We start from the raw sequence: 24,708 nt of genomic DNA, 5'->3' as shown, positions 1-24,708 counted from the left end.
AAATAAAAATGAGTCAAAACAAGATAGAGATAAACTGAAAATTGCGTAAGTTTAAAATTAATTTGATAGAAGGTAAAAAAAGTAATTAAGTATTTTTCTTATGAAATGTTCAAATTACCATTTGGGTCATATTTAAAAATTAATTTTTATTTTAACTTTTTATTTACCGACCAACATTATACTCTTATCACTTGAGTAATTTATGGACTCATTGATAATTTAAAAATTGTGAATTTACCTTTGAAGTCCTTCAAGCACTATCATTCCTCGATATCACAATTTTTTAGCTAAACCAAACTCATGCTTATAATATAAATTGACACATTTTTATTTGCCATTGAAGGAAACTAGAAAAACAAGCAAGGCACAAGAATAAAGAATAATATAAATAATTTGACTATTAATAACAAGACAATGAGTTCAATCATAATTAGGATTAACAACGATTATATTTTGTTACCAATAACTAACACACACAAAAAAAAATTGTTTTCGTTTATTGTGAGGTATCATTATCAATATTTTTCAAGCAAGCCTTCTAATAATTAGAGCTGATTTGTCAATTCGAACAGTTTTACTCTACTTAGACCTAGCCACAAAAAATAAAATAATTTTAATATAAAATGAATTAATCATTCATTTTATCCTTAAAATATTTTTTCTCTAAATGATCAATAAAATAAAAAACATTAAGTAGTTATATAAATTGTTTTAATATATTGCCAAAAGAGCAATTTAATTAATTAAAATATAGTAAACAGATATAAATAAAATTAAAAATTGACTATAAATTGTGATTTCTCCTTTTTAGAAGGAAAATTTATGACTTTTCTTAAATATAGAATAAATTGTTTCCATTTTAAAATAAAGATGTCAAAATTACAGATTAAAAACAATTAGAGAAAACTAAAATTAACATAAATTCAATATTAGGTCTTATAAAAGTATTTATTTTATGATATTTTAACACCCACCAAATAAAAAATACTTACTTAACTATTCAAAATAATAATACTTATTAATCATATGTATTTTACTTGTTATCTTAAAATTCTAATATTAAAGGGATTCTTAATTGGTTTATTTACTAGAGATAGAAGAGAAAATATTATTTTTCCATTATAATTTGAATCATGTAAAAGTATAAATATTTATTTAACTTGGCCTCGGTATCTGTGACGTGGCTTTGGCATGATCGCATAATGGACATGAAATGAAACTATGAATCTCCCAACATAACACAAAATAATGCCTTTTCCTTTTAAAACAAAATTTATAAGAAAAGTGACATTGGGTTATTCAAATCACACTCACGAAAAATAATAGAACTTTATTCTGAAATTTTAACCATTTATGTCAGTCATATAAACTAAAATATAATAATAAAAATGTCATTAATAGGAATTCGGGTTGGTTTTAAGTATTTTTTCCACATTCTTATTTTAGAATTTTTTTTTCTTAATCTATATCTCTATACCTTTCCTAAATTAATTCGCATCCTTACGAATAGTTTATTTAAACAAAAATGTCAGTTATATACTAAATATAAAAATAAAATTGTCAAATAATTCATTCATGGACATTAATATTTTGACACCATTCTTTTCTCTTTGTTATTATTTAACACTATTTCTTTCAATTATTTATTTTTTTAAATATAAAAATTAATTTTTATTAAGATTATATTATCCATATACAAATTATCAAAATGATATGAAATAAATTTTTTCTTTATTTATTGATGACATTTTTCAACCAAAACTTGAAAACGACGCCAAATGCCATATAATTGTAGAGATGATCATACAACTATTATAAGAAAGTAGGATTTTCATATCTAAATTGAGGACATTAAAATATATTATAATTTTTGTGATTTCTAAAGAAAAAAAAGTATATGTATAGAAATAATTTTATTTTGAAAAATATGTTAATCAATCAATTTTTACAAGTCAATATACAAGGGGAGCCACTCACTGAAGAAGAATGAGATAGAAAAATAAAGTTAAATATGTCATTTTTACTTTGTTCTTTTACTTATCAACTTTTACCATTGCCAGACATGTTTGAAATAATAATTCAGTTGAATAGATTTGCAATGTCCATGATTGATGTATAAAAGAAACCTAAATAATAGATTTGTTAAACATTACTTTTAGTACAACGTTTAACTAATTATTATAAAAATCAACTAATTTATCATATGATAATTTATGATTAAATAATTAAATAAAAGTGTCTCACTCTTCTAATATAACCCATTTTTTTTTTTCTGATAAGAAATTCCATATAAGTAGTTTATAACCAAACACACGGTTGAGGAATTATTGTCTCTCACTGTCAAATGACAGTATTCTGATATATCTCATAACACGGTTTTGACAACTTTGGTTTGAATAAAAAAGTCTAAGTGAAGCAAATTTTGACTATTGAATTACCCATACACAGTTGTTACATTACATTACATGTCACACAAACATATCAATCGTTTCATTCGAATCCTAAAGATGTAAAAGGTTGCTTTTTTATTATTTGATCATACAGAATCATGCAGAAAGAACACTATTTTGATCTTTTTCTGCTACTCTTATTCTACTGTACCATCACTCAATCTTTATCTATTTGCAATACTTTGAATAGCAATAGCTACCACTGTTTCTGATAAGAAAAGTTATTATCAACAGTTTAGGAGTTAAAAATGGCCTTAATAAAATAAATCTTAAGATCAATTTGCCTAAAACTCTTCTGCATCTTTAGCTGGGTCCTCTCTGAAAGAGATATTTAGGGTTAGGGGAAAAAAATCAGATATGAGAAAGCAGAAGAATTTAGGGTCATCTCTGGAAGATTCTCAATAATTTCCACTCATTCCAAAATAGGTAAGGAGTGCAACATCTATGAACAAGCAAGCAACAAATTGAGTATTCCAAAAATAGTTAGAGTGAGCAATTTGAACAAGTTGAGATTCAATGAATCATATGTGATCTATTTCAGTAGAATTTCAGTAGAACTAGATTCACACACACACACACACATAGAAAAATGTCTTTACATTGAATTCATTTACTGCCACTACTCTTTCTCTGATCTAAACCAATAGAACCCTTTTTTCAATTTTCTTCTTAGTTTTATGTTCATCAGAGTGATGCAACAGCAGTAACCAAATCATTATGCAAGCATGTTGGCAGAAAGAGTCAAAGATGTGGATAAAAATTGCAACAAAGGGAAAGTACATGCAACTTTCTTCTGGAAAGAGGAGTAGCTAGTGAATTTGCAGCACCATATGGCAACATTGCTAACGACACATAAAACACACCATATTCCTTCTACGGAGGGAGGGGGTCCCCTGGCCTACCATTTGATGCAGATTTTATGAATCGTGAAATTTTATCATCACTGCTGCAAAAAATAACACGGTGTAATGTAAATGCTCGCCAAGTGTGCCAACTTGGTGTTCTACCAAACCCAACTAAGCCTCTTCTACATGGAAAAAAGAAAACTGTTTGATATGAATTTTTTCTTCTCTTTTCAAGAAGAATAAGACGTGCCATTATTCTCACCACCACTCTACACTGTTCAGTTCATAACAACATTGCTCAATGGACAATTAGCTTCCACACACATGGCAATACTAACTATAACAACTGATATAAAAGTTGTAATTGTAACACATAGGGAGAGAATAATTGAGAAGGGAATAGGAAATAGGAAACATAACATATCATTTAGAAGGGTCTAAAGTGTAACGTGTCTAGACAATTTGATGGGGCCCTGGATTCTTCCATGGTCTAGACTATTCTAACTTCCTGTCTGAAGGAGAAAAGAAAAGATACACTTGTTGGTCAATTGTTTGTCAATTGTGTGCTGCTGCACAGGCATCATCAACCAATGATTTTGTGTATCACTGCACTACTCAAACTCAGACTCAACTAATGAGATGCACGAGGCACAAAATGTTTCACAAACAAGTCGTGCAAACTGTTTGATATATGGTTAATGTGTGTGTGTGTGTGCATGTTGAAGTACAAATCAGAAAGGGTGTGGTGTGGCAGTTGATGCATGGCATCTTAACTCTTAACAATGGACAAAAGCATACTGATAAGTAAAATTTTCTACACCAAATCATGCAAGCCTTACTGTTAGTCGACCTTGCACATGATCAGATTAGCGTGTTTAGGACCCACTTGATTTAATGCTGAGATATAACAGCAAACAATGTTTGTAAGTATCTCTGTGTTTTTCTTGCTGTATCCTCTCTATAAGACATCACTGATTCTCACCAATATTTTATATGTTCTTTTTGAGATATCATTTAAGTACCATACACACTTCCTTCAATTACCTTATCTTCCCAAGTTAGGCAACCAACAATCAATCAAGATTTTTTCTTGAATACCAAAGATGAAGGTAAGATCCATCCATCATCAATCATGCCTTGCAGCACAAAGTATTCAATGTGCATACTCTTCTAAGTTGCTTCATCGTATATTTTTCTGCAGTTACTAGGCTGGATGCACAGGAAATTTCGCCAGAATAGCAGTGAACCATTCAAGGACTTGGTCATTGGTAAGCCACTTGTTCGTGTTCCTTCAAACATGCATTAACTATGTGATGATCATCAAGCAAAATATGCCATACTAGATAATAGATAACTTGATTTCTGATGAACTTGGAATTATGGAAGGTGGCTAGGGAGAATTCAAACAGTCACTTGCATGCACACATGACCACAAATATGTAGGGCCATGAAGACACAGCAGTAAAATGCCTAGGTCCAACCATTTAAAGGTTATGCATAAAATTGAAATATTGTAAAAATAAGTTATAATGACTGGCTAGATATGGATGTTAGAGCATAAAAGTTAGACTGGTTAAAACTTTAAGGTAATAACTAAATCTCTTCTATTACTTAGGTCATAAAGATATGTTCTGTCATTTGTGAAATACTAGCACAACATCAGAATTAGGCAGAGTGTGTAACTGAATGCTGTGATGGGATTCTACTTCATGTGTTGCCTTTCAATTACCATATTCTATAAAATTTGCTTGTTTCAGGGAATTCTTGCAATTGTCTTTCAGGGCAACCACCATTTGATGATGAACAAGCCTATCAGAAACCAAACCTCGGAATCAGACTTGCCAAACATGCTCAAAAAGGTCACAATCTTAGAAACTCTTTTGCTGGTTTAGAAGCTGCAAGAGTGGATGAAGACTATGAGGGGGAATTCTTCCCTGGCTTCCTGGCAATTGGAACTCTTGGTTCAGAACAAGTGTCTGACCCATCCACACCATCATTTCCCATTTCTGTTGAGAGCATCACAGAAAAAGAAGATGAAGTGACTGAGAATGATCTCAAGCTCATCAATGATGAGTTAGAGAAAGTGCTGGGGGCTGAAACCAAGGATGATGTGAGCCTTGATTCTTCAAGGAGGACCAGCCATGTCAGCACTGGGAGAAGTAGCCATGTCAGCACTGGGAGAAGCAGCCATGTCAGCATAATAACACTCAGTGGAAAGCCAATAGAAGGTGCAGAAGCAAATGGAAATGGTGCTGCAATTTGTCCACTCCAGGGATATCTCTTTGGAACAGCTATTGAACTGTCTGAAACAACTGCTGCAGCAAAGAAAGAACACAGGACTTCCCTTGGGGAGCTGTTTCAGAGAAGCAAATCAGCTGAGGAGAATTTCAGTGCAAAATGTGAAAAGGAGGAAAAAAGAACTGAGAAGGAACTGGACAAATCTGCCATGAACCTGATGAAAGAAAAGCTGAAAAAAAGAATGCTCCATGCTTATTCTAAAAATTCTACTTCCATAAATGGAGGGACTATTGATTCTGCTTCTGCAGAAACAAAGCTGAATAAGGTAAGCAACTAACAAGCCATAACTTGCCATTTTCTCTTGTTTATCTACGTAGAATATTGTGCATTACCATAATCAGCATTCTTCAGATCGAGTTTCATAGCTTTGCATTTTTATGTTCTTTTCATCTTCTTCTTTTTTGCCTTGAGTAACATTTTATTTATTTATGGTCATTTCTAGATTCTCCATATGTTCCGAAAGAAAGTTCACCCCGAAAGTTCTACAGCTGCACAAAAATCTGCTAAACACCACAGGAACATGAAGAAGAAGAAAATACTCAATGATGGAGGCTACAACAAAAATGATCTGGTGCATCCAGAGGAAGAAGATTCATCTGCCAACAGGGAGTACTGGATCAAAACAGATGCAGATTGTAAGCATGCAACAACTTTTCATAACCCTTATATCTATGCATTCCATTTTAATTATAGAATTTCATAATTCACTTGATGAAAGTACCATGTGACTGTAACATTTTCAGTTTCAGTTCTGTGTGTTGCTTCTTCTTCTTCCCTGACTCATTTTTTCTTACTGTGCATTGCAGACTTAGTTCTAGAGCTGTGAGGGAGCGTGAAGAAAATGTTGTGTGTTCATAAGATGTCTTTTTCTATTAGTGTTAACTAATGTTGTGTTTGTACTGTGAAAACTTATATGTAAGAAACGAATAATTGAGGTAGTTTCAGTGTCTACCTCACAGTGGTCAGTGTGAAATGTAAGATTTGTCTAGTAATAATCATGAAAGATGAAAAAAAAAGAAAAATATAGCTATTTGATTGAGTTGACACATAAATTATGAATAAATCATGATGGCAGAATCCACCGTCAAATCATGAGGGTATGCAAGTTGAGCTGCGGAAATTCGATGAATCCGTGTAGATGATCATGCGGTGGTGGAGTTAGGTGTATTGTATCCACATTTGAATAATATTATTGGAAAAGTAACACGAACTCATCAAAACACCATATGCTTAGATTTTGTGAATGTTGCTATTTTCATAAATATCAAACATCAAATCAAATCATGATGGATAATAAAGGTGTTGGCAAAAGTTAAAATTCAATCGGGAATTCTTTTCTCGATCGAGAAAGATTAGGGAAAGGGTAAAAGTGTTTTAAGATAGTTAGATTTTTTTAGAGTAAGTATCCTTCTTCAACTCCATTGAATTTAACTCATTAGACCGACGTAGAATTGATTTTTTAAAGGGTTAATTAGGTTTTTAGTCTATGAATTTTGACTCAAAATTGGAATTCGCCTCTGTCCGAAACTTCAATATATTTTGGTCCCTAAATTTTAAAAATGAATGAATATAATCCTTTTAATTCAATTACGTTAACTTTTTTTGAGGTGTCGAACATATTTCTCATTAGATATTGAATCAATAATGTGTTAAACAGTGTAAAAAACTTCAATACTAATATGAGAAGCTTTCGACACGTCAAAAAAAGTTAACATATAATTGGATTAAAAGGACTATATTCATTCATTTTTAAAGTTTAGGGATCAAAATGTATCGAAGTTTCAGACACGGACGAATTCCAATTTTGGATCAAAGTTCCAGGACTAAAAACATACTTAATCCTTTTCTAAATTATAATCAGTTAAAATGTAAATAATTTATGTTGAATTGTTATTTTAACATTAGAAAGTTAATTCAACTAGAATTGATTCTTAGAAGAAATGCAGGTCGTTTAAAGAGAATAAAGAAATTCAGTATCAAAAAGTTATATGAGTTAAATCTAAGGATGTTTTATGTTCCTTTGTTAGAATTTGAGCAAATTCATTATCCAACTTTCTAAAAAATATAGAGTTGGATTTATGTATTTTTAACGTTATACTCCATCAAACCTAATTTACTTTTGAATAGATTAGATTAGTGTAGTATTAACTGAATTAAAATTTTAAAAAACTTGTTTATTTTATTTTAAACAATAATTTTAATGTTTCATATAAAGTCAATAAGTTAAATTATAATCAAATTAATTTAAGACATGAAAAATGAATAATATGATTTATTTATAACACAAATATAAAAATGAATTTGATATTAAGTATGGGTCATCCATATTAAATTTAGGGTTAAATATGTTTTAGTCCAGGAACTTTATCTAAAATTGGAATTCGTCCTGTATGAAATTTCGATACATTTTGGTCCCTAAACTTTAAAAATGAATGAATATAGTCCTTTTAACTCAATTATGTTAATTCTTTTGACGTGTCGAACGCTTCTCATATTAGTATTGGAGTTTTTTACACTGTTTGACACAATCTTGATTTATCTAATGAGAAATATGTTCGACACCTCAAAAAAAGTTAACTTAATTGAATTAAAAAGATTATATTCATTTATTTTTAAAGTTTAGGGACCAAAATATATTAAAGTTTCGGACAGGAACGAATTCCAATTTTGAGTCAAAGTTCATGGACTAAATACATATTTAACCCTTAAATTTATCATCAAACCCATATCCTTATCGGAATGAATTAGGTTGAGTTTGAGTTAATTGTATATAAAATTTAAGTCAATCTAATTGAATTGGATTGTGTTATTAAGTAACTTCATCTAAGAACACCTTAGCCAAATAAAGGTAAAATCACTTTCAACTTAAAATATTAAAATAATATATTAAATAAAATCATATTTTTATATTAGGGATCATTTGTGTAATATGTCATGTTAGAGAAATAAAATCCATGTAATACTAAATTTACTTTTTTTTTTATTTAGCTAAGTGAAATAAATTTAGCTAAAAAAAGGTCCCATCATAATGTCTAAACCATGAGACAATTTGATTTATGATAGCCACGTGGATGCATATCTATAGCAATAGAATATGAAACCTAGAGAATAGATGGAGTTGAAAGGTATTAACATTGAATTTGGATAAATCTACATCCATCTTTCACATCTAATTCAACTCTTTTTTCAATCATAATTTTTTTTTTTTCTAAAGATAAAGACTCTATCATGTCCTAATTCTTTTGATGTGATTCTCACATATGACTTTTAAGTGAAGTCAATCACAAAAAAAGAAAAAAAAAAACTCAACTTTGAAATTTAATCACCCTTATATTATTTGCCAAATTATTCACCTAATCTTTGATTATTTTTTTAACCTCAGTATTTGCCCTTCAATAATGACGGGTAAACAAAGCAAGATGGAAAAAGTTGATGGCTGTAAAGTATTATTGGTGATTGTAATTAATTTGAGTTTAAATATGTTTATGGTGATTTTAATGTACGATGCATCTCTTTTATACTTTAGTTTTTACAAAAAATATTTGTTTCTATAAAATATATTTTACGTTTTTAGTCTTTAATGACATTTTTTGTTTAGTTTTTATAAAATTACATTTTTTTTATTAACCTCCCTCTCTTTGTAGAATATTTATTTTAGTTTTTATTATTTAAAAATAGCAACGTAATGTGTTGAAACGGATAGTTGCTGCCTGATCAATGAATAGTAAAACAAAGAAAAATCATGAATATATATATATATATATATATATATATATATATATATATATATATATATATATGACCATAAAAAATAAAATGTTGAATTTTAGAAAAATGATTTTTGATTACTAAATTTTGACAACTTTCTCTTACAATTTTAGGTGTCATTTTTTAAGTGATTTTCCATTTTTTCATTTTCACATTCTTAATGGTCCAAAAACACTTAAAAGATGACACCTCATGTTGTAAGAAAGTTATCAAATTTTAGTAGTCAAAATATCATTTTCCTAAATTTTAATAGCACATTATGAATATACATAGGTAGTGGAATACGAAAAAATATTAATAATATAAATAATTTTACGAATATTATCATTATGTATAATAAATTTCTTAACTTCTACATTAATTAATTATCTAAAACTTACACCATTAATAGTTTTTCAATTTATTAATAGTCTTAAATTATTTTATATTATCAGTACACGATCATTAAATTTCAACAGGTAAAAACATTTATTTAACATTTTTTTTATATTTATCATCTTTTAATGTCATGTTATATTATACTTCTCAGTTATATTACACTTCTCACAATACAAAATTCTTTAATTTTAATAGGATTTGTTAATCTAAGTTATAATAATTTTGGGTAAGAAACATAAGTATTGGAGTTTTATAAACTCCTAATAAGTATGGATGATTTGTTTTAAAATTAAAGTAAAATTTGATAATTTTTTATTTTATTTTTCACCTTTTTCTTTATTGTCATTTTTCATATATTTGTTTTATCTTTCGATATATGATCTCTTCGAATCTTGTTTCATTTCTCAATCATGGTAAAATAAAATGATTTAGAAATTTCAAAGTTTTATTTTTCTTTGTTCTTATTAGGGCTTCCAATTCACATTATTTTTTCTTTGTTCTTTTTTGTTTCTTAAATTGCTTTTCACTTTCTCTTTTTTCTTTTTTTTTTTCTTAATTGTTAGTGCGTTGTTTGTTGTTTGAATATGTTTCTTAGATAGGAGCATTCAATATTGTAATTTCGGTTGACTACTTAGGTTTTCAGAATGAAACTTTTAAGTAAAAGCACGTGACATATTAAGAGTTAAAAGAATTTCTACATTATCATATCATTTGAGAACATAATATTCAAGAAAATACATACACTACTCACAACCATTACTTTAATAGACAAATCATACACTAAAATATGAAATCCAATAAAATAGATACTATAGTTTAAAAAAAGTTATAATCAGAACAAAAAGTTGTATAGAAAAAAAATGAATTTGTCTTATACTAATTTGTTTACCCAAAAAATAAGAATTACCTTTCAAAATAAAATTAAAAATGTGGAAACATGAAATAAAGTTTTAGTGAAATTTAGAATTAGTCTCTTTTCAAAATTTTTGATCAATTTAGTAATTCATCTTTAAAAATGTGTGAATTTAGTCATTTTAACTCAATTTTGTTAAGTTTATCTGACGTTTCAAGTGTATTTCATGACAGTATTTGAATTGTTTACGCCATTTGACATATTTTTGCTTCAATGTTAACTCAAATATTATAATAAAATGTATTTAAAATTTCAAATAAACTTAACAAAATTTTGTAAGAATTAATGACTAAATTCACACATTTATAAAGATTAAAAACTAAATTGGTATAAAGTTTCGAAAATAAACTAATTTCAAAATTCACGGGAACTTGAGGAATAAAAAATATTTTTAACCTAAATATATATACATGTATAAAAATTATTTTTTTTATGGAAAGTGTTGCAAGTATAAAAGTCATACAAAAGCAAAAAAAATCTTTACATAGAACATTGATATTTAATTACAGAAACAGTATTCAAATTTTGGTGTTCTATATTAGCTATTTAATCTCTGGCTATTAATAAGAGTAAGAATCGAATTTTGGGATAAATTTTGGGATAAAAATGAATACGAGATTCGATTGAAGACCATTAGTGAAACTCAAGATAGAAGTATAGGATAAAAGTCTTTAATCTTCATTCTCGATTTTAGAAAAAACAAACATTCATTAAAATTTCGCAAGTAAACACAATTTGTCGTAATATTCAAATTTTAAAGTAATGAAAATTAAAATTAGTTGGTGGTTATTTTTTTATTTATAAAAAGTAAATATGAAAAGACAAAATTTAGTTTGAATGTAATTGTAAAATTGTGGCAGGGGAAGGTGGAAGGTGACGAAAATGAGTTGTCAGAATCTTATAAGAATATTCCATAAATAATAAATAATAATAAATACTTAACTTTTGCGTTGTATTTGGACCACCAATGTTCATGCAGCATTGTGCATATAAAAGGTATATTTTTTAATCATTAATTATTTATCCCTTCAACAACCACGCATTCCCAAATATGAAGAGACCATTATTGTATTTTATCTTTTTTACTTTTAAGTCAAATTTTATTTCGATCATTATTTTGATATTTTTAAATAGAGTAATTTATTTTAAAAAATATCTTAAAATCTCAAAAATAATATTTGAATTTGTTTCATTACTAAAAAAATTTATATTTTCTGTCAATATTATTTTAAAATTCTTTTATAAAAATTACTTATAAATTTTATTGTTAATAAAATTTGTAAGAAATTATTATCAATTTTGTTGCAAAATATTTTATATAAAACACTTTTCACAACAAGTTTTGTAGAAAATACTTATAAATTTTATAATTTCGTAAGAAATGTTTACCTACGAAAGAATTACCTAACAATTAAAATTCTTTAAAAAGAAAAAGTCTTTTCTTACAAATTCTTTTAACAAATTTGCAAGAAAAATATCATGTAATATAAGAATTTTTAGTAGTGTTTGATATGATTAATTTTAATTTTTAACTTTAAACGTTTTAAATGAATAAGAGAATAATTGTTTTTCTTTAAATAATTTCATATTAAAACACAATTTGATTTTAAATTTAAAAATGTCATATATCTGTCAACAGATTTCAACTAATTTTTCCTTTAAAACATTATAAGTATATGGTAATAGTTATCTTTTAAATTAACAAATAAGTAAAATTAAATAAATATATTCATTGCGTTTCTAATTAATGAGATACTCCTCAAAATAAAATATTCAAAAGTCTGTGTTACAAATATAATATTAGTGAGCTAAGATTATTTGTTAAAGTATAGAATAAAAATAACTATATACGAAAAAGTGTTATTAACATTTTGAGAAGATTAATACTTTTATGCACCTTCCCCACACTTTTCTTATCGATTCAAATTTATTAAAAATTTCAAAATCTGATAGGTTTAGTATTCTATTTAATATTTTTTTTTTCTTTTATAGTTTTATGATAGACTAAATAATTCGTTTATTTACCAATGATCTAATTTATTCACAGGTAAATCAATCTTATTAGAAAAATTTTGATTAAAACCTATACATTTAATATGGATCAGTAATGATTCATTGTACTCTTTTTTTTTTCTCAAGATTGTTTTCAATGTTTAATTGGAAAACATTAATTTAACGAATTTTTTTATAGTTAAATATATTTTTTTTTTTACTTTTACAAATAAATTCTCAAAAAATGTTTCGAAAATCTAATTAAATTATAAAATATATAACTTTTTAACTCTACCTGTAGAAAACAGTGTGATTTTTTCTTATAAGAAAACATAACCACTTTCAAATGCATTTGTGATTTATTTATTTTTATTCCATTCATTTATTGTAAAACATTTCAACAAACAATTTATTTGATTATTATTAGTAGTGTAAAATATTCTTATTAATTGATAATAATCATTAAATTACGAGTAAAATTATTAAATATAACTATCCTCAAACCATTTACTTTATATCTCTTGAATAAAACTTAAAATTTTAAGATTATTAATTGAAACTTATTTACTATGATCTTCATTATATAAAACTTAAATTTCAGAGATTATTAATTGAAAATTTACTTAAACTATTATCGAAAATTTACTTGCCAGAAAAGAGAGAAGAGTACATCAACCTCATTTCCTCCTTCAATTCTCATGTAAAATCATTAGATACACATATATTCTTACGTGTAAAGAAGTGGTTATATATTTTTATTTGCAAACCAAGTGAACTTCTATATTTAAATTTTTACATGTATTAGTATACTATAATATACTTTTAAAAAAATTATCTATTTATCTATTTCTATATAAGATCGTGATAATTAATTTTTATTTATAATTTTATTATGGCTAATCAATTCAACCCAAAGGGTATTAAAATAATTAATACATAACGTATATGAAAGAATTTAATATGTTAATACTCTTCTTGTAATTGTAAATTCACTCTCGAGAATGGCTTGGAATAAATTTTCTATTAATTAAGAGTAATATAACTTAAAAAAAAACAGTATTAAATACTAATCGAATATATATTTATATGGTGTTAAAGGTTATAATAATGTTAACGTTCACATGGATCCACGTGTCTAATTCTCCCGCTCCGTCCATCTATCCGTTAACCCTAGTCTCTCTCTTACATTCTCTCTCTTCTGCAATTCTTCCCGTTGAACACAGACACAAGAAAACCCAAATTCTTTGTTTTCGAATAATCAGAAAAAAAATAAAAAAAGAGACAAAATCTGTATCCACACACATTCATCTATCACAATGGGGAAGCTCTTGTGTGATTCAACCACCGTCGCCGAACCATTCCAAGGTTCGCCGCCGGCAGCGCTTCCATGGCGGGATCCCAAATCGGAATCAATTGCGGCCGTAGATCTCGTCGTTCCGGCTAGCGTTGGTGGTGCGACCTTCGCCGGCGGTTGGGAAGATGTCGTCGGTCTGGAAGAGCAGCAGCGGCGCCACCTCCAGAAGCTCCACGCCAAAGGCGTGCTCTGGAAGCCGCCAGAGGAGGTAGAGGACTCGTCATCGTCTCCGCCGTTGTCCTCCCATCTTAGATCCGTCGTTTTCCGGCTCTCACACGGCGGCGAGGTGTCGGCCGACGGGAACTGCCTGTTCACGGCGTCTCGAAAGGCGATGGGAGTCGAGGAGGTGAACGCGCGCGAGCTGCGGCGGCGGACGGTGACGCGGTTCTCGGAGGATCTTCGATCTGTGAGTTTTGTGGAAAGAGAAGCAATCGATGACGCGATTCGGCACATGTACTCGCCAGATCTGAAGAATGGTTGGGGGATTCATGTCGTTCAGGAGGTGAAGTTGTTGGCAAAGAAGGAGGATCGATTTGCTCTTGATTCGGCCATCGACGAGCTCGTTCACCTCGGCATGCAAAGGTATTGAATCGCTTGAAGTTTCATTGTTTGGTTTTGCTATTTGCTTGTTTCTTTCCTCTTGACTTGCCGGAAGTTTCATTCATTGATTTCATATAAACATGATTTTTATTTGTTTAAATTGAAATGAAGAAATGCAAGAATGAGTTGTTCACTGTTTTTATTGTTTAACTTAATGATATTCTGGACTAATCCATTCGTTTTCTCTTTTTCTCTTTTTTAGGGTTTGAGAAATGTTGAGGTAAAATGCGTATAATAGTTAAATTAGAAGATTCACAGCTACAATTATATAGAAGACGAAAGAAATTAAGAATGAAAGTTGTTTTGTTTGAGCCGCATTTCTTTTTCACCCTAAATGAGATGTTCGTAAGAGATATGTGTTTTTGTAATGTATTTTGATATGACAAGTGTTGAAATGGGGCTTGGAAGTTTCATCACACTTCTGTTTGTTGCGTATGGTTTTGGTTGGTTTGTTTACTGTGTGTTCTTTTTCTGAATGAAGAGAAATGGCGGCGGAGTCTATTTACAAAGAGAGATGCATTCCTGTGAATGATGGTCCCAGTTGGGCCAAATACATGTTGATCTCTGGTTCTCCTGATGATGAGTATGATATCATCACTTTGCAATATACCGAGGAGGGTTTATTATCTGTAGACGAAAATAGAGAGGGTCGTGCTGCAGCTTTCGGTGACGATATTGCAATTGAATGTCTTGCTACAGAGTTCAAGCGAGAGATATATGTGGTAAGTAACAATTCCAGGAGCTTTCAGCATAGCTTAAAGTTGTTTTTGGTGTATGTTTGTATTTTTTTTCAGGATTTTTCACCAGTTGGTCTGTTATCTCTGTGTTGGGTTTATATATTTCAAATATATGGATATAGTTATTAAGAGAGTGTGATTATATATATACATACATTTAACACCAATTTTTTTCCAAAACTTTAAGACAATGTTATCATGAATTTTTATTCTTATATAATGTTTAATTTTATCTATTCTATCCAATCCAATATGGGATTTTGACTCATTCTTAGACTATTACCAACATCTCATAACAATCCTATCTTCCGTGGAATATGTTATTATTGTTAAAACACTATTATTGTTTGACAACTATTTTTACACTCCTACATGTTTTTACTTTGCGGTGTTTAGTAGATAAAAACTTAATTTCTGTGTTGCTGCATGACAGTTCTAATCGAGTAAAAGTAAATTGGATTTCCATAAACTTCGTTTTTGAGAGGTTCTCATAAATGTTTTAGATATGGGATTTTCTTCAATTGAATTCTAGGAACTAATTGGCAGATTGATTGGACCTCGAGAGCCACTCTAGGTAGTTAGAGTTTTGGACTGCAATTGCAGATATATCCTGGAATTTGATAACTCTCCTTGTAGGATCGATTATTATGCGTTCACCTTTTCTTATGAATCTATTACGAATGGGAGTTCTTTTTTATATGGGTGTTGATTGCGATCGCTACTGATATATTTTTCGTGTGATATTATGAATGTAAAGTTCATCTTTTTTCGCTGTTTAGTTTTTATACATGTGTGAGCAATTGTCAGTCACCATGCTTCCATCTGAATATGTTCACTATTTTCAGGTGCAAGCCCATGGTTCAGATGCCATGGTCGATGAAGAAAATTGTGTTTTCTTCCTTCCACATCGTCCAAGGAGCCGAATTACCGAACCTCCATTCTTCCTTTTCATGAAAGGAACAGGTACCGTAGAAAAAAATTATTTTGATAGATATGACCATTTTTGTTCAAGCTTTCAGCAGTAATGTTTTCTCTATTTTCCGTTTGTTTTCATTATGGGCTAAGGTTGTTCAACCAGCAGATGGAGACAATTTTTTATTATCTTTCCCTTTATTGTAATCTTGTAATGAAATTTCTGAGTAAATTTCGACATACAGGCTGGTGCGGTGCTGGAGCTGACCACTACGAGCCCCTGATTGCTCATCCTTCCACCTTTGTTTCCCAAGAGAAGGTTGCTCTGGTACTGTGAGGTTTTCCCGACCTGCAATTTTGTGGAATAGAGATCGAGTAGAATTAGAATTTCGTCACCCTATTTATGGGCCAGTATCAAAGTGTTTGGCCTGGGTTGTGGTGGTTCTCATGTCTTGTCCCAAAAGAGAACCTCATTGGGTAGCATTTATTTTGTTACTGACATTTAGAATCAATCATCTTTGACTCTTGACATTGGACAAGCAGGTATGCCATTGCCTGCGGTTTGAGCAACCCTAGAGTATTTGTATTAGTTTCACCGGCTTCTGTTTTGTTGTTCCTGTTGTTGAGTTAATTAGAGGGTCATACCGTCTATAGGTAGTAGTGTGTTGTTCAATTGGAAGAGTTGAGTTGTATCTCTGTGGATTTCATCACAGTAATGAAGTGGCTTCTTCTTTTCTGGGCTTCTGCATGTGTCATTTTTACTTTGCGATTCACTAGGCTTTCCTAAATTAATAAATGCGAGAAGCTGGTCTTAAATGTGTTTGTGTTTTTTTCTTAAATATATGATTAATGCAATTTTAGTAAGCTTTTATTGGAATTGGCTATTTCAGGAAAAGGGGGCTCAGTAATGCATCTGAACCAACATTTACGCAGCATGAATTAGACCGGGAAAGCACCTACCGGTACACATTACGTGATTTTAAATTTAGAAAATAAATTAAAAGAATAAATATTAAAAAAAGTTGTCGATTTTCATGCCCTTTGGAGTTAGTAAGTCTTTCTATATAAATACGGTTTTTCGATGGAGGAAGTTCATTCAGAAGATATAATACTAATAAGACTTGAGTCTAATCACATAAAAGATTAATATAATTCTCAATACAATTTTAAGGTAATAGGTTTATGGGTCATCATTTATAATGTTTTATTTTTTTATTTTTATCCAATGTGGGATTTAGGTTCACATTTGGATTCTTAACAATCTCTCAGTCAAGGGTTACCCCTTGTTAGGTTTTTTGAGGCAGAAGTTATTTGGGAGATATAATATCAATGAGATCTGAGTCTAATCATATAAGATATTGATATCACTTTCAACTAAAAACCTTAAGAGACAATAAATTTATGGGTCATCATTTTTATATAGTGCTACTTTCTCATCTCTTTCTGATGTGGGACTTAGACTCACACTTGAATTCTTAACGAACATAAATCCAACATGTCAAATTTGGATTTTAGATTAACGCAACAAATAAACGATAAGCATAAATATTTCTATTTTTCCAACAATGAAGCAATATCGAGAATAAGATATAGTCGATCAAATATTTCTATTTTTTCTAACAAAATCACTCACTCGTTTTTCTTATCCCAAATCGAGTATATATAACTAAATTGTAAGTTAATTTGTAAGTTTGAGTTATACATAAAGCTATTTTTTGACAATTTTTTTTCTGGCCACGCACCGTAAAGTCACTTATTATTTGTTGTGTCCATACATGATGTGGGTTTGCATTTATACAAAGACTTGGACAGTTTCTTCCTGTACCCCATAATTTTTTTCCATTTTACTCTTTTCGGATTGTAGAATGCTTAAGTCAATTTTTCCCTTCAAAAAGACTTTTTGGGTTTCACAGTCCAGAAAGCTAAAAGACTTTCATATTGTACATAGGGAAACCAAATGATATCTAGATTGTGTCGGAAATCTTTTAAAAAAAAAACTTTAAATTACCCAACTTCGAAATCATATTTACTTTAGACGTAGAAAAAACGACTTTAGAATTGGAAAATTTGAAAGTCAAAAATAACTTGCCAGATTGTGCAATCCATCAAAGACAAAAATGAGAAAAAAAACATTTTATAGGGGTGCATGAAGAATGTTAAGGAGGAGCAGGAAGAACTGCCCAATACTTGCTCTTGGGGAACATGATGTCATTTTAATCAAGAGGAAAGATTTAATATATACTAAACAATAAAAAAATCTAGGAAAGAGGGGTGAAAGAGCAAAGCAAACTGAATATTATTTGCTCTCCTTAATTATCTTTTTGATTCTCATAGCACAGTGGTTTAGTAAAATTGGTCTGTAGTTTATTATTTTAAAATATACAGTTATCAGTCTTAAACCTGAGACTTGACTTCTTATCGACACGAGTATGGAGAACAGAACATACAATAAAACCATTTTATCACTCAAAATGTGTTCAGAAGATTTATATATAACTTATTTGTGTTTATTTTATAAGTTACAGTATCCTTTTTATTCATTGAAATTAAATGCGAATACATAGAATTTTATAACTGATCGGGCTAGTAAACAATTTGATTAAATCCTTTATGATTTATTTTAGGTTAATTATAATTTAGTTATTATATTTAGACTTTTAATTTATTTTGGTCCATAATTTTTGATTCAATTGGCTATTTATTTTTGTAAAAAAACTTAATGTAAGTCCTTGTTTAGATTGACAACTTTGTTTGGAATTGTCAAATGTTAAAATATATGTACATACATTTTAAAATTTGGATTATTTGTTATTTTAAAATTCTTTGGACACTTTTCAACTAAAATATAAACTAAATTTAGACACAACAATTGCTGTTAACATCAATTTAATGGAATGAAAAACATTAATTTTTTTTACAAAAATAAGAGTTTAATTAAATCCTTTTAAAGAATAGGGACTTAATTAGTCAAAAGAAAATATAAGATAAAAAAATATAAAGATTGAATTATTAATTAAGCGAACATTATCTATTCATCAATGCCTATCTATTCAGGGTTAAACATGTACCTTTATGCATATTACATACTTTTTTCTTATAGTTCTTTAATTAACCACTAAAACTCAATCTTTTCGATTACTCTTTTCATCTTAACAAAATTTGTCTAACATTTTCAAAGTTAATTACTTCAAAGGGTCTTTCAAAAATTTTGGATAATATTTTAACTTCAAGTCTATTGACATGGGTCCATTAGAGATTTATTCTTAGAGACATATATGAGCATTGAAGAAAGAAAAATTTATACGAGGAACGAATAATGAATATTCAAACTATTAAACTGTTATTGACTTCAAATTTTAAATAATGATGAACTATTAAGTGAATCAAAATAAGTCTAAATTGAGAACTAGAAATAATATAATATTATTAGATGTATCATAATTATATAAAACTTGTACTACAACTTAAAAGAAAAAATATATACATCCAATAATAAAAGATACCTTAGTTTTTTTATTACAAAAAAATATTGTTAAATCAATACGTTGATTGTCGACCCAAGTGAGCCACTTTTGACAGAAACAGTACGAAGGCTATACGAGTTTGAAACACAGAAAGATTGAAAATAGTTTTTTTTTTTCATTTTATATTTCAGAGTCAAATACTTGGAAATAGTTAAATTGATGGCAATTTGGTTTGGTGCAGTGCGGTGGGACATATTAATGCAAAGGCAAAACACAATTTGCAAACATAATTGAAAAAAAAGGGTAACCTAATAAATCGGAGAGACCAAAAACACCCACCGTTTTATATTGTCCTCTGCCACCCAGCAAGGGAAAGGGACAAGCAAAGCACCCCTTCGGAGATCTCAAGGGCCCTTCCCTCGTACTCTCCGAACTCACACCCTTTCTCTTCTTATTTCCCTCGTTTTTCAATTCTCTTCCCCAATTTTTCGTTCCCTCATGGCCACCACTTTCTATTCAACACATTGTCGTTCACTCGCCACCACCTCCTCCTCTTCCTCAGCTTCCTTCCAACCCTCTCCCTTCTCGTCTAACCTCGCTTACCTTCAACGCGTCACCTTCTCGCACCGCTTTATCGCTTCTAAGGTCTCTCTCAAGTATCAACCCCAGTCGTATCAGATTCCGGTCCACACCCAGCAACAGGAAGGTTCTTCTTCTTCTTCTTCTCTTTCTTCTTCTTATGCCCTTTTGTTTCTTTCTTTTAAATTTTCAATCTTTTTCTGATGGGTGCTTTCCATTCTTGTTATGCTGTACTACACATGTAATTTGGGATGTGTCAGGGAGAGACGAGAGAATTGGAAATGGGTGTTTAGTATGTTATGAGATGACTTTAACAGGCATATGTTAGTTGGAAATCTTACTTTGTCGACCAATTTGAATCCATAAAAAAAATTTGAGTTTGCAAAAGGAACTGTAGTCTTGCATTTATGAAACTTGGTTTCTGGCAAAGTATTGGTGCGTGTGAATCTACTCCATCCAAACTGAGTTTATTCTCCGAGCTGTGTTTGGAGCGCCCCAAATGGGAATACAAACATAGCCCCAGTCCTTAACGTAGTAAACTTATGTAAGTAACTGCTCAAGTATTGAATATCCAACAGTTTAGTCTCGAAGTTGGTATGTTTTTCTTTCGTTCAGTGACCGGTTTGATGGTTTTTCAGTACTCGAGGGACTACTTATCATGATTTCTAATGCTTGGGGGATCGCTTGTACATTTTAACTTCTTTATATTTAACAGAGAGTAATTCTCTAGGGATCAAATTGAGGGTTTATTCCAAGCTTACTATATCTGATTGGTTCTGATTAGATGAACATGTAAAAAATTACACGGGTAGTGCATTTATTATATATTCTTATGATATATGGTTTGGAAAATCCTTAGTCATATATGGCGCGTGTGATTTCTAAATGTAGGTGCAGTAGCTTCTTCCGTGGCGCCTGTTGAAAACGGCACTTCTCACAAGCAGCTGAATGCTGAATTATTGTCTGTTAAGTCCCCGAAGGAGTCTCTAGTTGAAGACGGTTTTGAAAAGGATGGAAATGAGTCCACTGTTAGTATTACGGTTGTCGGAGCCTCTGGGGACCTTGCTAAGAAGAAGATATTTCCAGCTCTCTTTGCACTTTACTATGAGGATTGTCTCCCTAAGGTTGGATTTGGATCGATGGTATTATTTTTTATTTGTGTTTGGATTGAACTAATGCTTTGGTTTATGGCAGCATTTCACCATCTATGGTTACGCACGGAGTAAGATGACTGATGCAGAACTGAGAAATATGGTTAGCAGGACCCTCACTTGTAGAATTGATAAGAGGTGATTATTATATCTAATTATTTATCATGCTTAGGGTTAAGCTTCGTATTTAATGTTTGGAAATTCGTGCTGTGGAATTTCAGAGAGAACTGCAATGAGAAGATGGAGCAATTCCTAAAAAGATGTTTCTACCATTCTGGTCAATATGATTCTCAGGAACACTTTGCCGTGCTAGACAAGAAGCTGAAGGAACAAGAGGTAGTTGGATTGGAAAGGGATAATATGATATAATTGTTGTTTATAGCTTAAATGTGGTCAGATTCCTACTGTAAGAAGCAAGCATTGTTCTAAATATAGTTTTCTGAAATAGTAGAAATTTGATAATTGGAATGAATGCATGTTTTCCAACTTGAAAGGAAAATCTCTTGCTGAAAAGCAAATAAAAAAGATGAAGAAAAAAAAAGGGTGGAAACAAATAAAGAAAACGAGAAAGAATTTGTATACATTAGCTATTTTATACCGGTTACGTCCATAGTAGATCTCTATAGTTGATATCTACTTTGTATTATGACATTTTCCTTTTGTCTCCATGACCAATTGGCCATAATTTCACTGATGTTCTAATTCTTCAAATATAACAATACCAGATGACATCATTAAGAAAAAAACCTATTTGTTCATGTTTTAATTAGAATCAACGTTTAATTAGAATCACATGCTTGCATTCTTTCATTCTTTTTCTCTCCAATCTTCACTTTTTACTTTTGTGTGCATTTTTTTATTGTATGCAATTTTTATCTACCTCAAGCTAGGTATACGAATAAAGAAAAAACTTATTTTATTTATTTTTGTTCGAATAGTTGAAGCTAATCTCAGCATTTTTATTATCAGATTTTAACCATTCTGTTTGAATATGAATTTTGTTTTTGTAGGGTGGGAGAACTTCTAATCGCCTGTTTTATCTTTCAATTCCTCCTAATATATTTATAGATGCTGTAAAATGTGCAAGCTTGTCAGCTTCTTCTGGTAATGGTTGGACCAGGGTCATTGTTGAAAAGCCTTTTGGTCGTGATTCTGAATCTTCAGCTGCATTAACAAAATCACTCAAGCAGTATCTGACTGAGGATCAAATTTTCAGGTTTTCCAACTAACACTAATCATCTTCAACTTTAAGATTGTAATGTGCATTTTATAAAGTGGGAAATATTATACAGAATTGACCACTATCTTGGGAAAGAGCTTGTGGAAAATCTTTCTGTCCTCCGATTCTCAAATCTCATCTTTGAGCCATTATGGTCAAGGCAGTATATAAGAAATGTACAGTTGATATTCTCGGAAGATTTTGGCACTGAAGGACGTGGCGGGTAACTTTTGTTCCTTCACATCTTTCACACTTTCTGTTCATATAATGGGGATTCTTATCCATTTCCATTGTACTATATGTATAGGTACTTTGACCATTATGGTATCATAAGAGACATTATGCAGAATCATTTACTTCAAATACTAGCACTCTTTGCAATGGAAACCCCTGTTAGTTTGGATGCAGAGGATATAAGAAATGAAAAGGTCTCAAATGGTTATATGCCTTGAATTTAGTTGTTCTAAGTAATTGTGAAATTTTCTTTTTCACCAGATTCTCAATTACCTAATGGATCTCAGGTCAAGGTTCTTCGTTCAATGAGACCCCTACAACTTGAAGATGTGGTTATAGGCCAGTATAAGAGTCACACAAGAGGAGGTGTTACATATCCAGCCTACACTGATGACAAAACTGTACCAGTAGGCAGCTTAACCCCAACATTTGCTGCAGCTGCCCTCTTTATAGATAATGCAAGATGGGATGGGGTACCTTTCCTGATGAAGGCAGGGAAAGCATTACACAACAAAGGGTAAGGGAAGGAAATAAATTTACTTTATAGTGTTAGCCATCTATATATACTTCTAGGTCTCCACGCCCCACTTTAGATATATTTAACTGCTATGTTGTTTTGGTTTCAGAGCTGAGATACGGGTACAGTTCAGGCATGTGCCGGGTAATTTGTACAACCGGAACTTTGGTACTGATCTTGATCGGGCGACCAATGAACTTGTGATTAGAGTTCAGCCTGATGAGGCTATTTATTTGAAGATAAACAACAAAGTACCAGGTCTGGGAATGAAGTTGGACCGCAGTAATCTAAATCTTCACTATGCAGCAAGGTATTTTGCTTTTACTCTTAAAATCAACTTTATGGGACCCCTGAAATACACTCTTCGTTAGATTATTATCTCACAAATTCACTTCATTCTTAGTTTCTTGCTTTCTTAAACTGGTGGCAATGTTCAACATTGATCTAATGTCCATATAATCTTTGTGGCCGGTGACATGTCTGCCATGCCACCATAATTCCAGGATTTTTCTTGCTCCATAAACGAAATTGGACATTTTGAAAGTAGTAAAGTGATATATCTATGGATGACATATTGTAAGATCATTTTGAAAGTAGTTTTCATTTTTACTTCATTACAGATATTCAAAGGAGATTCCAGATGCTTATGAGAGGCTACTGTTGGATGCCATTGAAGGAGAAAGAAGACTCTTCATACGTAGTGATGAACTGGATGCAGCATGGTCACTCTTTACACCTGTACTGAAGGAACTAGAAGAGAAAAAGATAATTCCAGAGTACTATCCTTATGGTAGTAGGGGTCCTGTTGGTGCTCACTATCTTGCAGCCAGATACAACGTAAGGTGGGGTGACCTTGGTTCAGACATTGACCGCTAACTCTCAAATTTTGTTCACTTGTGATCAGCCTCAGATGTTAGCTATTTTGTGGTTTCTGCTTTGCTTGCATTTTCCTTTTCCTTCAGCACCATGTTTACTTCTCTGATGGAAGGCAGATATCAGGCACACACTTGAAATCATGTAAAGCAATAAAGCATCTGGTTTCAAAGTAGAGTAATAAAGCTCTTAGATCATCATTGATTTTTTTTTTTAGTTATTGTTGTTGTTTGAGAGTTAGGAAAGTTTGGACGGAGGAAATGTTTCATTTAGTTGCCTACCAATGTAGTTAGGTGATGATGTATTTTGATTTTGAAGAGGAAAATGAAGAAAGCTCGCAAGTTAGTATCAAACACAACCCATTCAGGTAATTCTCCTGCAACCTTGATTGTGTTATCATAACAAGAGATGATTTTTCATACAT

General features: G+C 30.7%; 3 protein-coding genes across 4 annotated transcripts; all 3 read left to right on the top strand.

Annotated features, from left to right (window-relative positions):
* The first annotated feature begins 4,168 nt into the window (after window positions 1-4,168).
* Window positions 4,169-6,787, top strand: LOC114184255 (protein LAZY 1-like). 2 transcript variants are annotated; one of them, XM_028071541.1, is made up of 5 exons: window positions 4,169-4,404; window positions 4,497-4,563; window positions 5,053-5,858; window positions 6,036-6,228; window positions 6,400-6,787. In XM_028071541.1, the coding sequence occupies exons 1-5, from the start codon at window positions 4,399-4,401 to the stop codon at window positions 6,417-6,419; spliced, it is 1,092 nt and encodes a 363-aa protein (XP_027927342.1). In that variant the 5' UTR covers window positions 4,169-4,398; the 3' UTR covers window positions 6,420-6,787. The 2 variants fall into 2 exon arrangements, with proteins under 2 accessions (XP_027927342.1, XP_027927343.1); XM_028071542.1 differs by having other exon boundaries at window positions 5,077-5,858; window positions 6,400-6,786.
* A 6,981-nt stretch (window positions 6,788-13,768) lies between these two features.
* Window positions 13,769-16,989, top strand: LOC114185909. Its single transcript, XM_028073860.1, has 4 exons — window positions 13,769-14,580; window positions 15,080-15,320; window positions 16,181-16,298; window positions 16,493-16,989. The coding sequence occupies exons 1-4, from the start codon at window positions 13,961-13,963 to the stop codon at window positions 16,582-16,584; spliced, it is 1,071 nt and encodes a 356-aa protein (XP_027929661.1). The 5' UTR covers window positions 13,769-13,960; the 3' UTR covers window positions 16,585-16,989.
* A 3,005-nt stretch (window positions 16,990-19,994) lies between these two features.
* LOC114185253 (glucose-6-phosphate 1-dehydrogenase 2, chloroplastic-like) lies at window positions 19,995-24,708 on the top strand. Its single transcript, XM_028072874.1, has 10 exons — window positions 19,995-20,417; window positions 21,182-21,414; window positions 21,485-21,579; window positions 21,663-21,777; window positions 22,452-22,657; window positions 22,734-22,883; window positions 22,968-23,088; window positions 23,182-23,411; window positions 23,521-23,721; window positions 24,032-24,708. The coding sequence occupies exons 1-10, from the start codon at window positions 20,210-20,212 to the stop codon at window positions 24,285-24,287; spliced, it is 1,815 nt and encodes a 604-aa protein (XP_027928675.1). The 5' UTR covers window positions 19,995-20,209; the 3' UTR covers window positions 24,288-24,708.

Source organism: Vigna unguiculata, chromosome 5 (assembly GCF_004118075.2).
Source record: "Vigna unguiculata cultivar IT97K-499-35 chromosome 5, ASM411807v1, whole genome shotgun sequence".
NCBI lineage: Eukaryota > Viridiplantae > Streptophyta > Magnoliopsida > Fabales > Fabaceae > Vigna > Vigna unguiculata.
This window is presented reverse-complemented; position numbering and strand designations above follow the sequence as displayed.